Source organism: Corella eumyota, chromosome 1 (genome assembly GCF_963082875.1).
Source record: "Corella eumyota chromosome 1, kaCorEumy4.1, whole genome shotgun sequence".
Lineage (NCBI taxonomy): Eukaryota > Metazoa > Chordata > Ascidiacea > Phlebobranchia > Corellidae > Corella > Corella eumyota.
The window spans coordinates 1,843,977-1,863,077 of record NC_137490.1 but is presented as its reverse complement, the minus strand read 5'-3'; the positions used below and the strand labels follow the sequence as shown (position 1 = coordinate 1,863,077).

The 19,101-nt window shown below is 30.1% G+C and overlaps 1 protein-coding gene across 2 annotated transcripts; it reads right to left on the bottom strand.

Annotated features, from left to right (window-relative positions):
* Positions 1-922: 922 nt before the first annotated feature.
* LOC145746031 (uncharacterized) lies at positions 923-18,929 on the bottom strand. Of its 2 annotated transcripts, XM_082564213.1 has the most exons (27): positions 18,803-18,929; positions 18,264-18,395; positions 18,057-18,173; positions 17,447-17,545; positions 16,750-16,873; positions 15,981-16,195; positions 15,307-15,518; positions 14,155-14,772; positions 13,283-13,463; positions 12,461-12,671; positions 12,069-12,246; positions 11,725-11,896; positions 11,157-11,273; positions 10,454-10,930; positions 10,032-10,109; positions 9,361-9,579; positions 8,924-9,000; positions 8,330-8,478; positions 7,838-7,903; positions 7,599-7,687; positions 5,572-5,620; positions 4,024-4,202; positions 3,290-3,421; positions 2,386-2,498; positions 1,948-2,079; positions 1,360-1,476; positions 923-1,284 (listed from the first exon to the last, which is right to left on the bottom strand). In XM_082564213.1, the coding sequence occupies exons 1-27, from the start codon at positions 18,878-18,880 to the stop codon at positions 1,194-1,196; spliced, it is 4,422 nt and encodes a 1,473-aa protein (XP_082420339.1). In that variant the 5' UTR covers positions 18,881-18,929; the 3' UTR covers positions 923-1,193. The 2 variants fall into 2 exon arrangements, with proteins under 2 accessions (XP_082420339.1, XP_082420347.1); XM_082564221.1 differs by lacking the exons at positions 923-1,284; positions 1,360-1,476; positions 1,948-2,079; ... (2 more) ...; positions 4,024-4,202; positions 5,572-5,620 and adding an exon at positions 6,892-7,083 and having other exon boundaries at positions 7,565-7,687.
* Positions 18,930-19,101: the final 172 nt, after the last annotated feature.

The window sequence follows — 19,101 nt, the reverse complement described above, 5'->3', positions numbered from 1 at the left end:
TCATTTAGTTATAATAAGATAAATGTTGTGAACATTGTAGGCCCAACCAAGTATAATGTAACCGTTGACCCAGCTCGATTTTTATCGCTACATTGCATTCTTTATCTATCTACACCTAAAAATAAAGATGAAATCAAAAGGTTTCTATTTAACCTATTTATTTTGTTGTGTAATTCATTGAAACGAACATGTTTATTAAATATGTCATATGGGTAATTTCTAAGTGAACCTTAAACGTACATTCATATTCTAAGTAAATGTGTTGTTTTAATATTTGATCTGGTATTACTACAAACCGGTTAGACTATTCTTCTTTAATTGTTATTTACAATGTTTTAAAATATTTTGATATTAAAAAATAAAACTTATTAGGCCTAAATTTACATAATTTTAAACCAATAACAAGTAAGTTAAATCGTATATATAATGCTAATGTAATGAAGGGGTTTTCTTATATATTTCTTTTTCAAAGTTATAGTTTTATGATTAGGCTAAAGTTTTTCGTAGCATTCTGTTTCATTGTAACTAAGGCCTCATTATAACTAAGGTTTCTTATATTCTTGTTATGTATTGTCCGGAACAAAGATATACAAAACGAAGTTAAATTGGAATGGAAAAATGTGAAATTATCGTTAGATACACTTAATACTAACACATAATGTTGTATTCCGCTAAAAAATATCGTCAACAAATATAATTCTTTATCATTGTATTTAACACAATTTGTACAATTTTAATTTAAATATTGTTTTGTTGCATTTATCATTATTTTAAACCAATGTTGTATTTATGTATTGTCTAAATATTGCTTGAAACAGTTTATTAAAAAACTATCTAAACAACAATTGTAACCCTTTTGTGATTTTTTAGGCAACGACTTTAAAATATTAAGTTTTTTTTAAGAATAGCTAATACATTAAAGTATTGTATTTAAAGTTTGTATTAAATTACGACCAAAAATTAAACAAAAATCATGAATTTGTACGCACGCTACCATTTATTTGCAACAATTAAAAAAAGGTGATTTATTCTTGATGTGGGAAGGTCGACTTGACAGTCTAATACTTGTATAATCACTTTTAGAATTATAATTGCATTTGATTTAAAAAAATTTTTAACATAATTTGCATGATTAAATAAAATTAGTGTATTAGTACTATGATTAAAACAATTAATCTTTTTAAAAGTTGAAATTATTCTTTTTTCCTTCCTTTAAACGAATCCATGCTTGCTAAAACACCACAAGATTCGGCTACACTCATTCCAGATTTCAATGGTAACAACCTTAAAATCAAACAAAAATTAGGAATAATTCTTTTGGGCAATTTATTAAATTATAAAATTTTAACATTGACTTACCCTCTTATAAAATACATGAAATAAAATAAACGGGGCATAAAAAGAATGAATTTGTTTCTAAGAACAGCATCCACAATTTTTTCAACTGCTTCATCCACGGGTATTATAGGCAACAAACTGAGAATATTAAATTATTTAAAAAAGTTGCCTAAGCCCAAGCAAAACCGAGCTTTAAAATTTTACCAGTATTGTAGTTAAAAGGTTTACTGGGTAATAAAATTTGTATATTAATCGGCAGCGTGTAATTGTTAAACACTTGGGTTTACTACATAAAGTCCTGTGTTTGATCCCCACTGCTCTCATGCTGTAGTGCTTGAGTAACACGCTAACGTATAAACTCCCGCTCAGCACTTAATCAGCAGCTTAATATATTAGGCAAATATAATCAAAAATATACGAAACTGTCAAAGGCAACTCGACACTGGGTCGGAGTAACTAATGTTACTCTATGTTTAGGTCGTAAATTCAACCTTTCCACATCTAGGATAAATTAAATTATTTTTTATTGCCAAGAAATACAAAATTATAGCCAGCGAATGCTAAAAACTTTAGCGGTCCCTTAGCGCCTACTGCCGGACAAATACTTACGGTGAATCAACGCCGTCAAACATCCCAGTGTTGATGTAGTAGGGGCAAACCAAGGTAACGTTCACCCCATATTTCTTCATGTGGGTAAGTTCTGTAGTTAAGGCTTCGCTTAACCCAACCGCTGCAAACTTGCTGATGTAATCAAATATGACGTCACAATAACATAACAGTTGAGACAAATTTTAAAGAGTTAAAAAATATTTTTTATCTATTAATGTGTATTTAAAAACATTTTCATATGGATAGTTTAGTTAAAAAAATTAGTAATTAATATTTTTTACCAATACCTTACAACCAATTAACCTTTTTTTTATTTTTGAAAAACAGTTAGGTCTAAAAATAATTTTTACCGCAAAAAAATTTTTTTTTTATTAAAATATTACGGTTACAAAAATTAGGTTTTGTGCTAAATTAAAGTTTGTTTTATAATTTTTTTACCTTGCTGCATAATCAACTTGACCAGGCAGCCCAAATATACCAGCTCCACTTGCTATGGTGACCACGTGACCATGATCTGATTCTATCATTTGTGGAAGGAAGGATTTCAAAGTCTGTAAGAATACAAAACACCTGATGTTACGAAATGTTACGAATACCTTTTTTTTGTATATATCTTTATCCCCGTTGTGGGAAAGTCGAATGCGCGACTTAAACATAGAGTAACATCAGTTACTCCAACCCAGTCTCAAATTGCCTGTTGCAGTTTGGGATATTATAGATTATAATTGCCTGATAATTATGCTGCTGATTAAGTGCTGGCTCAGCAGAAAGTTACACCGTTCATAGCGCCTTACTCAGGGGCGCTACAGGATGAGAGCAGTGGAGATTAAACCTACGACCTCATGTGTGGTGTAGCAAGTGTTCTTACAACTACACACCTTATTTGTTACGAATACCTTATAGCATAAACAATTTAAATGTAGGTAAAATGATTTTATCAAAAAAAAAGGAGATTGCTATCACACTAAAGAAATGACATTTTTGAATTGAATTTTAATTTTTTAATATTAATTTTGTATTTACTAATATATTAAATGTGAACACTTTTTAAATTGTTCTAGTAAGAACTATTTGTGTAAAAAAGTAACGTTTAAGAACAATATGTACATCGTATTTTAGGCAAATTAACTTATGGTAGAGCCTTAAAAAAACAGACATTTTCAGTAAATTTTACAGCCTTACCCCTTAAAAATTAATCCTACCGCTTTACCGTTGTTAGTAAATTTTATCGCATTTCAAAATAAAACACCACTAGTACTTTACGGTCGTAAGTTAATTTACCGTTTTTTACCGTAGTTTTACAGTTTTTTCACCGCTTTATGTTAAGTGTCACTAAACTTACCCAAAAGTGCGAAATACAGTTAACCTCCATAGTTTTAAGCATGAGCTCATCACGACATTCTAACAAATGTTTACCAGTAACTATCCCAGCGTTGTTGATCAAAATATTCACTTCTCCAACCTCCGATTTCACCTAAACATCGAATATTACTTCATTTTAATTAAAATTTATGAAATTACTTGCATGTCAGTGGTGCGAACCAACCCCGAAACCTATTGGCTCGTAACCTAACGGGACCAGGATACCACCGCATCGGACCAGGATACCACCGGAGAGAATACCACCAGACCAGGAAACCACTGGACCAGGATACCACCGGACCAGGTTACCACCAGACCAGGTTACTACCGGACCAGGATACCACTGGACCAGGATACCACCGGACCAGAATACCACCGGACCAAGATACCACCGGACCAGTATACCACCGGACCAGAATACCACCGGACCAGGTTACCAATGGACCAGGATACCACCGGACCAGGATACCACCATTGGACCAGGATACCACCGGACCAAGATACCACCGGACCAAGATACCACCGGACCAGAATACCACCGGACCAGGTTACCAATGGACCAGGATACCACCGGACCCAGATACCACCGGACAGGATACCACCGGACCAGGATACCACTGGACCAGGATACCGCCGGACCAGGATACCAATGGACCAGGTTACTACCAGACCAGGGCTTAAAGGCTACGTAAAAGGTAAAAGACTACGTCATACCCGTTTTGCAACTTCGTAAACGCGATATCGGTCAGTGATGTCACAGGTGTACGAGTGCCATCTAGCGGACATATTATAATTCGTGAAAATCTTCTTAGTTTCGTTTAATCCAGTTTCGGAAATATCCCAACCCACGACCGTACAACCAAGCTTAGCAAACGCAAGGGCAAGGTTTTGACCTAAATGTTAATAAATTGACGTCACAAAAAACATATTTTAATTACTTTTAAATTTCATAAGTTTTCGAGTCTATAAATTAAAAAAAATAAAATAAAAATATATTAAAATCGCTTAAAACAAATTGCAAGAAAAAACAAAATTGATTTATTAGAACGTTTAATTTGCCAGCTCAGAACTACAAAAATTCAGAATTTTATTTATAAGGTTGTTTGTTCAATAAATCCGTGTCAGGTCGTTTTTGCGACGTATTTTATGTTAGATAAAGTTAAACTTTAACGAAAGTTTACATTTTAACGCCAAGTCGTTAAAAACAAAAATGAAACAACAAAATATAAAAAATAAATCGGCAGCGTTGGGCATCGGTTAAAACACTTCGCTTAACTACATAAGGTCTTGGGTTTAATGCCCATTGCTCTCATGCTGTAGTGCCCTTTAAAAAGCGCTATAAACAGTATTAACTACTGCTAAGCCAATACTTTATTAGGAGTTTATAATTATCAGGCAATAATAAATCTATAATATCCGAAACCAAAGTCGAGACTGGGTTGGAGTAGCAGTTGTTACTCTATGTTTAGGTCGTAAAGTCAACCTTCCCACATCGAGAATAAATAAATGTATAAAAAAGTAGATTTTCGATTTTGAAATGACTTAACTGTTAAAAATAGTATGTATGAATAATTTGATTAAAAAGGGCACATTTCTTAAGATTGTATAAACGTACTGTGTACTGTTTCAACTGTGGTTAAATTATTTTATAAATTGCGAATTCAGGAAATTATAAACTAATAAACGCTTTCAACATGTTGTATAATACGCTTAAATTTATATTTTGTTAATATGTGAATTATTACAGCTGGTAGACTATGCTGATAAAGACGTTGTATAACACGTGATGTTGGCTGATCAAATTTTGTTGTATCAAGTTATGGTTAAAAAATTAGCTGCTTAAAAATTTTCATAAAAGCAATGTATACAAAATGCAATTTAAAAAGAAAAACAGTTTTAACAAACATAAATCTTTATTTTTTAAGATAAAGTAAATTTTGTTTTATAAAATATTAACCATAATAAGTCTAAAAAATTTTTTTAACGTATAACCTAAAAACGATATTTTTTTTAAATATTTTAATTGGTGTTCTGTTGTGACGTGTTTAAGCTATCCATAAACGCTGTGCTTAAGGGCGAATAGTGTGGCATTGATGCGGCTCGAACCCGAAACATTTCGGCCAGTAAATAGATAAACTGTAAATACTTGGCTTAAAGGCGAATAGTGTGGCATTAGTGCGGCTCAAACCCGAAATATTTTGTTCAGTAATATATAACATTACTAGTGTACAACACAACAACTTAAACTTGGTTAACACTTACCAAGTCCGCTCCCAGCACCAGTTATAAGAACAACCTCTCCTTCCACGTCCTTGCGTGCTGGTGGTACAAAGAACCTAAACACGGACTCTAACCAATATATAAACGCCCAAAAGTTTCCAACTACCACCTTCCATACAATATTACCATCAGCCATTTTTAAAATACCAAGTTTTTTAACACTAATTTTATCTGGTCGTATGCAAAAAAAACGAGTTATGTAATGTCAAATGTCGTTAAAAGGGTTAAGGAAATAGTCTTGAAACCTTCCCTACCAAGCAATATAACACAGGAAACAGTAAAACTGTAAAAGTGCTATTAATTTCCATATTAATTTAAAATCAACCCATACAAAACTATACAGTAAATGTGTTTTATAAAATATATAATACATATACACTGTTTGGGCTGCAATTACAATTCAACGTTATTTTTATATCTGACCATATTCAACAATAATAATAATATATAACAAAAAAGGTGCGCAATACTCTTAAACTTAAAGTTCAATTTTACTACAAAACTATACTTAATATTAATGCAGCTCTACTATGATATACTTTCAACCTGTTATAGCTAATTTTTACGTAAGTATTTATACTTGTGCACTTAACGTTAGCTACAAAATATCGCTCTCTTTCGCAATACCTGATAAGCCTATCCTTTCCTTAACCTCTGTTTGCTCAATCTAAAGTAAACAGAACACACCACATAGCTTGAAGGTTATAGTTCAATGTCTAAAAGTCGTACTTAACCACTTAATTGCTATTAGTTTTTAGCACGTAGTACTAGCCACATACTTTCTATTTTTATAATACTATATAAAGCACTTAATTTACGTTACATACATTTAAATAATACCTAAAAACTTTTGAATTTAGGCATGCTTTTTAAAGCATATTTTTATCTGTTAAATCTCACCTTATAACACTCCTAAATGCCTATTTTATTGCAGCTCAAATGCTGATATATTTAACAAGGCTTAACTTAAACGACCTCAGTAACACATTTAGCTACGCTTGGTTAATTTTCGCGCTTGCCTTTTTCTCTAAAAATTAATTGTCGCGTAAAATATGTGACCACTTTTTCGTTTACGATGATTTGCCTTCGGGGTTTAGCTAAACCATAGTAATCAGGGTCTCAAGTTCAAACCCCATTGCTGACAAGTTTTAAAATTAAATTCTACGCTAAAAGACAACCTTTATCCAAACTAACACTAATTCCAAACTAACACTACACTATTTATAAACCTAATATCTATATTACAAATAAAAAATGGCCTTTTAACAGAATTTAATATAGACTAACAGGTTGTAATAAAAAACAGCAATTGTAGATGAGTATGTTTATAGATATTTGTAATACTCTGTACATAATTATACATATAACAAAAAATAGATTAAAAAAATAAGAAAACATTATATTTATATTAAAAAAATGAATCATGCCAAATACTAACAATTATGCACTAACAGAAGCTTTCATCAGTTAGAGTGGAATCTTTTGTTTCACTGTCTAAAATAATAGATTAAGTATTACAACAAAGTTAATTTATCTTTGGGGTATATAAATTAAATTTACAGCAGATTCATAAAAAACTTTGACATTTTTGATCTTACTGCCTTTGTATTACCTAATTTTTAACATTAAACTGGCAGTAGTGATCGAAACACTTGATTGCAAAGGCTGCATGGTGTAGTGGTAAGAACAATTGCTACAGCACATAAGGTCGTGGGTTTAATTCCCACTGCTCTCATGCTGTAGCGCCCTTGAGTAAGGTGCTATAAACGGTATGAGCTCCTTCCACATCGAGAATAAAGGTAAATAAATTTAAAAAAAAGTTTATTAAAAGTTAAAATCAGAAATTGATATGCTCAGTACCCTAACTTTTTGTGACATTTTTTATGTATAATAATTTAAAAAAAAACATCATACATATGACTTTACAAAAACATCATACATATGACTTTGTGACAAGACTCAAAACTTAATTTACTTTTGATAGGAATTTCTACAAAGTTATCAGCAACTGAAAGTAATTGAAACAAATCGGATTCCCTCTCCTTTCTTTCTTGTTTTAGAGTTTCAAGTCTTTGTGAGAATTCCTTAGTTTCTTTGCCTAATTTAACACAAAATAACAATTTATTGGTCGGCCATATATTTATTCAATATTGTTTAATGTTTAAGTTAAAATGCATTAGATTAGCATTTGCAATTAATTTTGAGAAAAATATTTAAAAAATCCTTATATAATTAAGGTTTTAATTACCACCAATAGTAGAATTAGACCCACTGTTATTATCAATAGAAACTGATTTTTCATTATCAGAACTCTCTAAAAAAAAAACAAATTAAAAATACAAAGTTTAACATTTTTTTTGAATTAGTTAATACCAATAATAGTTAATTTTAAGGGATTGAGTTCTCAAGCAAAAAAACATTTAAAGCTAACAACTTTAAATAAAACTATATGGATCTAACATTGATATATGTAAAAGCTTATGGCATAAAGTAGTAGTAAGATCACTTGGCTTCACTACATGAAGCCCTAGGTTTGATCCCCACTATTCCCAAACTGCCAAAGGCAACTTAAAACTAGGCAACAGATATAACTCTATGTTGATGCCAACAACATTAGCACAACAGAGGTAAAAATACAAAAAAGGCCAATTTACAGTCTTATAGTTTTTTAAATATGATTTTAAGGTTATTAGAAAACTACTTTTAAAACACAATTTAATAAATATAAAATGATCTATACCATGTAGGCTATACTCTGATGCCTTATCCATTAAATTGAGTGCATTAATCACTAGAAATATTCTACAAACTTCCAACAGAAATCTCTGGTGTAGAAACATCAGATGACAAATAACAAAACCATGAAGTTTTAAAATTTCTTTGTTTGATCTAAACGACAAAAATTATTCAGTAAAAAGAAAGATAACTTTAATAAACTATAGATAATAAAGCTTTGGAGACAATATACAAAGCCCATATATACATACAACATAATTAATATTTACAGTAAAATAATTAAAAAATTAAAAATAGAATAAAATAGTGATTTAAATAAAAGATAATTTTTTTTTTTGTTTATAAATTTATCCTTGATGTGGAAAAGTCGAATGCGCGACTTAAACATAGAGTAACATCAGTTACTCTGTGGCAGTTTGGGATATTATATAGATTATAATTGCCTGGTAATTATGCTGCTGATTTCATACCGTTTATAGCGCCTTACTCAAGGGCGCTACAGCACGAGATCAGTGGGGATTGAACTCACGACCTCCTGTGTGGTGTAACAAGTGTTCTTCACCACTGCACCACGCTGCCAATGGTTTAATATACTTACTTTAATGGAGTAAGGAAGTCAACAATCCTTTTTAAACTTTGACAAGTTACTTCAATTCGATCACGTATTTTGTTGAGCTAAAAAATACAAAAGTAAAATTAATAAAAACAATTTGTTATTACATTTTTAAACTAATTTAAGTTCTTTACAATTCAAACTAAACCCCAATATTTGCTGTAGCACCAACCTTAATTAAAAAGTTATAAAAAATAAAAATTCCTGCTAACCAAAAAACTATTGTCAGATTAATTTAAGGGCAATTATAATCTTTAAAATCCCAAACTGCTAAAGACAACTTAAGACTGGGTTGGGGTAACAAATTTTACTCCATGTTTAGGCAGTAAAGTCGACCTTTTTACATCAACCAAAATTATATACAAAAAAGTGTTCAACTCTAATTTTATTTAAACTGGTTTTCAAAAAAAATTATTTATTACCTTAGTTTGTTCCTTTAAGCCTAATGAGTTTTTCTCATTAATTCTCTTCACTTTATCAATAGCAGTTTGAGCTACACTCTTAATACTAGATTTGTATTGCTTAAACATAAGTTCTATATTAACATCTTGATTCATAAAAGCTCGGATGGGGAGTTTTATATCTCTTATTCCAAGTACAGTTTGGGTTAGACTGCTCACATATGAGGTTAACATGAAAAGCTGAAAAATTAAAAAAAGTACTTAATTTATGTTTGATTTGCTATGAGCAATTCATAGGTTACTTAATTTTTAAAGCATTTTGATTAAACTATAGTTATCTGTGATAAACGGTTGTAAATGGTAAAAGTATAACTGTATCATTAATATAAAATAGAGCTTAGTTATGAAAATATGTATGGTCAATTGAAGTTATAAACCTTTAAATACATAGAGTAACATCAGTTACCCTGACCCAGTCTCGAGTTGCCTGTGGCAGTTTGGGATATTATATAGATTATTATTGCCAGATAATTATACTACTGATTAAGTGCGGGCTCAGCGGGAGTTTACACCGTTTATAGCACCTTATTCAAGGGCACAACAGCATAAGAGAAGTGGGAATTGAACCCTCGACCTCATGGTAGTGTAGCAAGTGTTTTTACCACTACACCACACTGCCGGTTGTTATTTACCTTTGATGAGCAAGTTAGTGAGTAAAGTTGCAACCAAGTTGAATCAACTGGAGATAAATTTCCAGAAACTTTTAATTTCTAAAAAAAGGTCAGCAGTTAAAGTACAAGTTGTATTACAAGGTCAATTATAACTAAATAAAAAGAATTAGCAACTTGAAACTTGGTTAAAATATAAAATCAATACCCTATATCATGCTGTAAGCAACAAATATATTATGTAGCTTAGCAAATGATAAATATACACGTATGTTTAATTTTAATTAATATACTTTCAAATTTAATCAAAATGCTGTTTGTGGTGCGCAGGCAAATTATCGCAGGTAAATATTAGTTAAAAGTTGCAAGCGACCATATTATGACAATTAAAATACAACCCATAGAGCAAGCTATCGACTAGGAAATATAAAACTCAATCAATTTACCTTTCTTGAAGTTGTAATATCCGCAGAAACTCTCTGAATATTTTTTAGCAAGTCATTCATATGGTTTACAATGACAACTTTATTTTCACTCGATTTTTTCTTCTCCTTCTTATACAGCGTTATAACATCACTCGATAGAATTAAAAGAGTTTCAGTTAACCTACCTAACACTAATAAACCATCAGTAGATTTATCTAGCAGGGTATTTTTATCTAAACTAGCTTGTGATGCATCTGAAATGCTCAAGACAGAACTAGAGCTATCTGGAGCAAATATAAATTTCTTTACTGTTATACTATAGAGTTCTAAACATCTCACAGCACAGTTAAATAGATTATCATAGACATTAGACCAAGATAGACAAATACTGTTAAGGGAATCAAAGTCAGAGTTTTTAATTGCTTCGTCAATTAAGCTACAAGATTCGTTCAAGTTTTCTTGTTCTTTTTGTACATGCTCAAGCACAGGTAAACCAGTCTGAAAATAAAATACAAAACTCAAAGATTTAGAAAATTTTACTGAATATAGTAACAAAAATATTACTAAATGCAAATTTGTTACAAAAATGCGTAAGTTTTTTTCATTTTTAAAAGATAACACGAAAAAAATTCGCCTTTTTTGAAAAACTCTAACTTTAAAAAATCTATTTAAAAATTTCTATACTTTTAACATTCCAATTTATATTTAATTTAATAGATGTTACCTTAGCTTTAGTAAAAGAAAATAAACCAGATTTGTTTTCAATGTAAAGTTTAGATGTCTTAAAAACTAGGCAAGAATCATGAATAATTTGGTTCAAAGCAAAAGTTATTTCCTTAATCTAAAAAATACAAAGTTTTTATTGTTTTATCTTTAAAAGTTCATCAACCTATGAACTGCATTTTAACTAATTTAAATCATATTTCTCTTAGTAAAATGATCACAAGCTAAATTTGTCCAGTATATGGTGTTAAAAACGAAAAAAATTGATTTTTTTATATTTTTTATCCAAGGTTGACTTCACGACCTTAACATAGAGTAACATCAGTTACTCCGACCCAGTCTCGAGTACCCTGTGGCAATTTGGGATAGTATAGATTATAATTGCACGATAATAAAATGCTGACTAAGTAATGGCTCAGCAGAAGTTCATACCGTTTATAGCGCCTTACTCAAGGGGGCTACAGCATGAGGTCACTGGGGTCAAACCCAGGACCTCGTGTAGTGAAGTCAAGTGTTACAGCAGTAGGAATCAACTTGCTACTTTAATATATAAAATGCAATTTACTCACTTTATTCAAGCTTAAATTTATTTCATTAACATCACCCTGCTTAATCACTTCCAACAATTGTTCAACTAAAGGGTTTAAATCATTTTCAGTTTTCCCATTTAAACTAATTTGTTCAAAGTTGGTTTTGCTTTTATTAGATTTTAGGCTGGCAGATTCTAAATCAATTGGAGGTCTGTAAAAAAACAAAATATTTCAAAAACTAAAAAGCTTTTTGAAAAATGTACAAAAAAGCTTTTTAAAACATAAATTACATATACAATAACAATAACTTAAAAATTACAAAATTGGAACAATAATATAATAAAATAATTTAAAAAACATAATATTAAAAGCAAGTAATTTACCCTGATAGTCCAAAAAGATCGTCAACATTAATTTCACTTTCATTAAAATACGAATTATTTTGACCATTATGGTTTGGTTCTTGTTCTTTCTCATTATTAAATGTTAGTGCAGAGACTTGAGGTTCAAATCCCAGCGATGCCAATTTTTTGTTTAAAACATGCATGTTTTTTATCATACCTTTATTAACAAAATTACATTTACTTTTAAGCATAGTTTAATAGTAGTTTAAAATAATTGGTAAAAACTTTATTTCAACTGTTATCTATAGTACCTCAAACTGCAAAAGGTAACTCGAGACTGGTTCGGGGTAACTAATGTTACAATATGTTTAGGTCATGAAGTCAACCTACCCACATCGAGGATAAAGATATAAAAAAATACAATATTATACCACATAACAGTCCTTGATCAGAAAAATTTCTTAACCCCTTCCTATCATGACTTATAACATGAGGGTGGTTTTCTTTGGACAGAATAGCAATCCTTAAGTTTGATGTTGAAGTTTTTAACAGCATGGACATAGCTAGAAAATGTTCTTGAGCAGGTAGTTGTGCTGTATCCTCAACAAGCTGATTTCCACTTGCTATAGTATGAGCTATAGCCTGGATAAAGTTAAATTATTTAAAAAAAAAACTTTGTTAATGATTAATTAAACCAGCAGCGTGGTGTAGTGGTAAGAACACTTGCTACACCACACGTGAGGTCGTGGGTTCAATCCCCACTGATCTCATGCTGTAGCGCCCTTGAGTAAGGCGCTATAAATGGTATAAACTCCTGCTGAGCCAGCACTTAATCAGCAGCATAATTATCAGGCAATTATAATCTCCAATATCCCAAACTGCCACAAGCAACTTGAGACTGTGTCGGGGTAACTGATGTTACTCTATGTTTGGGTCGTGCATTCGACTTTCCCACATCGAAAATAAAGATATATACAAAAAAATTAAAAAAATTTACGAGTTTTTTATAAAGACAGATTGCTATTATACCTTTATTGCTTAGATAGAGTAAAACTACTAAAAATATTATATCTTTATTAAATGTTGAAGTATTAGTGGTTAAAAAATCAAAAAAATTTCTTTATATATGTATTACTTTGTTATAGACTAGTCTTCAATTTTAAATAATGCTTCTAAAAAGTCAAAACTTTCAATTGCTTAAAGTTAACAACAAATTTAAAACATATTAAAACAAAAAAATAAACATTGGTTACCTCATTGTGTTGCTCAATATATGCCAGCAATCCATTTCTATATAGAGGGTCGTAACTAACTGATACACAATGATTAGCAATACTTCCAAGTAATTTACATTTTCCTGTAGCATTTATCAAGTTATTGGATAAGCTAATATCATCTAGATTTACTATGTCTTCATGGCATTTTTCAAAGTCACTAAAAAAATGATATAAAGATTAGTTTAGCAATATAGTTGTATATTATTTTCTATTTTGCCTATATAACTAAATTTACATTTTCTGGCATATTTAGGCACAAAAAATTTAAAAATTATTATTTTTTTTGGGAATATATCTTTATCCTCGATGTAGGAAGGTAGAATGCGCAAGTTAAACATAAAGTAACATCAGTTACTCCGACCCAGTCTTGAGTTGCCTGTGGCAGTTTGAAATACTATAGATTATTGCTTGATAATTATGCCGGTGATTAAGTGCTGGCTCAGCAGAAGTTTATACCATTTATAGTGCCTTAGTCAAGGGCGCTACAGCATAAGATCAGTGGGGATTGAACCCACGACCTCATGTGTGGTGTAGCAAGTGTTCTTACCACTACACCATGCTGCCTTATTTTTTTAATACAAAAACTATCTATATAGATTTTCGTATCACTTGTACTTTACGGTTTTTAAAAAAAGAATGTAGATTATAAGAGAAAATTTGCAAGAACTGTAGAGTATGAAAGAGAATAGTAAGAACCAAAAAAATAAGAGAGAATTAGCTAAAAAAGTTAAGTACAAAAGTTTTCTAAAAACTGAAAAGTACAACTGACCCATACTGTCTATACACAAGTATGCCTTACAAGACATTATTGACAATAAATTCTACTTAAATTAAACAACCAACATTACCCAATAATTCCTTTCTCTAATGATAATGTTAACTCTTCAACATTCATCACATTTATAACAGAACTTAATAAATTCTTTAAGCAATCCTCCCATTGCTGTTTTAAATCGTCATCAAAACTCTTATGTTGAGTTTCCATGCTTAGGTTTTCTAACACTTTGCTTGTGATATTAGAAAACTGGGTGATACTGGATTGTAATTCATCAAAATTGACTGTTTCTGCACAAGAGCTTAACACAAATTCGCTCACTTTTAAGATGTTGTTGCAATGAATTTTTAAAGCACTGATTGTGTTTTTTAGTTTCACTTGTAGATGGTCAGAAGATTTGTTGTTTAATTTTTCCTGAACAGCTAACACTTGAACAAAAGGCTCATTAGTTATGGAAAACACGTATCCTACAAGTGCCATAAGTATAGAGTTCAGTGTATTTGATAAACTCTTCAGTTTTCCCCTTAAACTTCTACAAATTGATGTTAATTGTGTTTTGTCGTCGCTTAAGAGTGACAAACTTAGTTTCGGCGATTCGAATGAATTCATTTTGCTTACTATGGTAACTAGTTCAACCAATTTTTGACAATCTTTAACCATTTGCTTGGATTTTGATTTCATTTTCGGAAAACTGTAAAAAATATCAACGTTTATTGAAAAATATGTTAAATTATTTCAATGTAATAAAATCCCAATAAAATACCGACAGCGTGGTGTAGTGGTAAGAACACTTGTTACACCACACATGAGGTTATGGTTTCATTTTCCACTGATCTCATGCTGTAGCGCCCTTGAGTAAGGCGCTATAAACAGTATGAACTCCTGCTGAGCCAGCACTTAATCAGCAGCATAATTACTGGGCAAATATAATCTATAATATCCCAAACTGCTAAAGGCAACTTGAAACTGGGTCGGAGTAACAGTTGTTACTCTATGTTTAGGTCTCGCATTTGACTTTACTACATCGAGGATAAAGATATATTCAAAAAAATAATAATATTAAACAAATAAAGCCTACTTAACACTTCTTAATTATATACACTAAAAAAATGTATTTAATATTTTAAATTTTATTAATAAAATTGAAAATGTACCATATTAGTAGTTGCAAAAACTTTTAAAAACCATATAACCTCTATAAAAATAAAGAACTTAAAATCAATACCTTTCAGTGACATAAGACGAAAACTCCATAACTTTTTGCACTAATATTTGAACTTGAGATTCTAGTTGTTGAATTTCTAAGTTTGGTCTGGCATCTGGACTTAACATATCATCGATATAGTTTGTACACTGAAGGATTGTACCAACTTTCTCCTGTGGAGTTTCATAGCGTTGTTTCAGTATTGAAACTATATCGTGTATAGTTGTCGTAACCTGTTAGTATTTTAAATAATTTAATTAAAATATAGGAATTACTAAATTTTGCTACATTATATTGACGGTAGTTTTTTTATTTGTTAAGACTGGACTTTAAAAAATATATTTTAAAAAGTAGTAAAAAGAGTTTATTAATAGTAGTCTAAGTTAGTGTAAATTGTTAAAATATCAGAAAAATAAGTACATAATTAATTAAAATTTAAATATTTAACAAGAGTTTTAATAGTTTTTTTGGGGGGGGGTTTATTATTCTTCAGGGCTGGACTTTAAAAAAATGTTTTAAATTAGTATAAAAAGTTTATCAATATTAGTCTGTTTTTGTGTGAATGGTATTATACAAAAATAAATGAAATATAAAAAATAGATTCTATAGGGCCTAATTGAATAAATACCCAATCAGAAGAAGAACAAATAAAATGTCATAGCTAAAAAAATAAACTTTAAAAAATTAAAACCTACTTGATTGACAGCATATTCTTTGCTAGCCAATACATCTTCATTATTATACTTGACAGACATACTACATGCAGTAGTTAACATTGGGATGGAGTGTTTAAGTGAGTTAAGAGTTTGTTTTAATTGGTTCTGATTACTTTCTGATATTAACTCACAAGATCGTTTCCAAACGTTTTGGTGAAGGTCATGTACACATAAAGCAAATGTGCTTAAATTTTCTAAAAAAAGATTTATTTTGAACAAATTTCAGTGTTTAGTTAAGTTATGAACCAACCAGCAGTGTGGTGTAGTGGTCAGAACACCTGGCTTCACTTCATGAGGTCCTGGGTTTGATCCTCACTAATGCCCTTAAGTAACCAAAAAAAATAAACTCTTGCTAAGCCAACACTTAATCAACAGCTTTAACACCCAGCAATTATTATTGATAATATATCAAACCACCAAAGGCAACTCGAGACTGGGTTACGGTAACAGATGTTACTTTATGTTTAGGTCATGAAGTCATCCTTCTCACAGCGAGGATAAATAAATATAAAATAAATAATTCCTCAATCATTTTTTAGCAACATTATTTTTTTAATATGTATAATACATTTTTTTTTATTTTTTACATGCTATATAGCGTGTTTATATTATATTTAATTTTTTTAAGTTTTTACCTTAAAACATTGCATAAAAATATTTTTACCTTTATCTTATTTATAAATAACCATTTATAACACGATTAATAAACTAAATTACTAATGTTTTGCTTGTTCATTTATTAACCTACCAATTAAACTTTCCATATCTGCTGATGAGTTTAATAAATTTAGTTCCTCCAAGGTATCATTAGCAAGGTTAATTAGACTTCTTACTTCTGCATTGTCAACACATAGCAACACCACAACCAAGTTCTATAAAATATAGAAAAAAATACTTTTTTGAGGGAAAGCATGCTTACTAAAATTATAGAAGTTATCATAGTTTTTTTTTCTTGTATATAAATTTATCCTTGATGTGGGAAAGTTGAATGCGCAACTTAAACATAGAGTAACTTCAGTTAAACCGACCCAGTCTCGAGTTGCCTGTGGCAGTTTGGGATATTATAGATTATAATTGCTCGATAATTAAGCTGCTGATTAAGTGCTGGCTCAGCAGGACTGTTTAAAGCGCCTTACTTAAGGGTGCTACAGCATGAGATCAGTGGGGATTGAACCCACGACCTTATGTGTGGTGTAGCAAGTGTTTTTACCACTACACCACGCTGCCGGGTAGTTATATTCATAAAATATATTTTTAAGTTTTGTTTAGTTGAAAATATAGTTTCATTATTTGATTTTTTATTTTAAAAGCAATTTATTAAAAACATAAAATTTCACCATTAAAATGGAATAAATAATAAAAAATATTAATAATTTATGTCACCAGCCTATTTTCTTATTTGAGATGTAATATAGTAAAATTATTATTTTTATAGAAATTCTTACCTGAAAAGTCTTTGAAATGTTATCTTGCAGATCGATTGAATGTTTGTTTGATTGATTTTGGTTTGTATTTGATTTATATTGAGAAGTAGATGTTAAAATCTAATCACAAAAAATTGAAAATATTTAACTAAAGTTAAAATCTAAAACAATTATATATTTTAAATATATATTAACGCATGTGTCACAATAGATATATTTCAATAGGAAAAATGAACATAAAAAACAGTGTTTACACATTGTTAACTGTTATAATTAACTATCGCCTTGCTTGATTAAACTATACAAATAAACCAGCAGTGTGGTGTAGTGATAAGAATACTTGCAACACCACACATGAGGTTGTGGGTTCAACTCCCACTGACCTCATGCTGTAGCACCCTTGAGTAAGGTGCAATAATCGGTATGAACTTCTGCTAAGCCAGCAATCAGCAGTATAATAAAATATAATATCCCAAACTACCACAGGTAACTCGAGAGTGGGTCGGAGTAACTGGTTTTACTCTATGTTTAAGTCAGGCATTTGACTTTCCCACATCAAAGCATATTTTTTGCTCTGTATAAAATGATATGAATTAAATTAGGTTTATATTTAAACTTAAAATTAATAAACCTGGCAAGCAAGAAGCATTTTTTCTCCACTTAAAATTAAATTTTGCGTTGCATTTTCTGCTTCATTATAAATGGCGATGTCATCAGGATAGTAGTGTGAAATATTATCAAGAGTTACCTAAAAATAAAAATTTAACTCATATATATAAAAATTCTTAAATTATTTCAAAATACAAATATTAAAAATAAACAAAAATATTATTTTTACTTCTGCTAAATTTTTTAGAGCACTGTTAGTTAACTCAGCTGACTGTACAAGATTTTTGTACAATGACTCGTCATAATTCCCATTTTCTTTAAGATTCTCTTTGTTTTGAGAAGATATTATCAAGTGTGTTAACTAAAATGCAAACTGCGATTAATGTTATGACCCTCTATTAACAATTATATATAAAAAGAACCATAAAAATTGACAAAAAAGGTTTAAAGTTAACTTGAGGCTGGGTAAGGGTAACAAATGTTACTTTGCAAGTAGGGGGGAGGGGATAAAGTTGGCCAAACAAAACAAATAATCATATACTTATTTTTTAAATATTTTTAGAAAAAGATTTAATTTTAAGTCAACTTTTTAACAGTAGATCTTAAATTAAGTAATTACATTAACCAGATTAATTAAATTACATATATGTAAATAGTAATACTAATAGAATTTTATATATTTAAATAAAACAAAAAATTATGTTAATTTACTTTTAAAATATTTAAATACGCAAAAAAACAAAACTATCTGACTATCAAGTTAAATACCTTCGTAGCAATTGAAGTAACCACATTTTGCATTGATTTTGTGGGCAAAATATTAATTGGGCCCATTGCAAAATCCATTATTTAGGCAAAATAATTGCAAATTTTTTATACGAACTCCAAAATTTTGTAACGGTTGCAAAACAAATAGCGTCGTCTATCACTATGCTATAGAAATAATATAAAAACTTGTATTTTACTCTAAATTTTATTTCTGTGTTTAAAACTTTAACAATTTTTTACATTTTTTTAAAAAACATTTTTAATTAATTTCTAAACTTACTGCTAACAATTTATATATA

Coding starts and splice junctions, on each gene's coding strand:
- LOC145746031 (XM_082564213.1), bottom strand. CDS start 18,880: ATGGATTTTGCAATGGGCCCAATTAATATTTTGCCCACAAAATCAATG. Junction 7,688..7,837: donor GTCTAATTCTACTATTGGTG/GTAATTAAAACC, acceptor GTGTTAAATTAG/GCAAAGAAACTAAGGAATTC. Junction 2,080..2,385: donor CAAGTTGATTATGCAGCAAG/GTAAAAAAATTA, acceptor TGATTACATCAG/CAAGTTTGCAGCGGTTGGGT.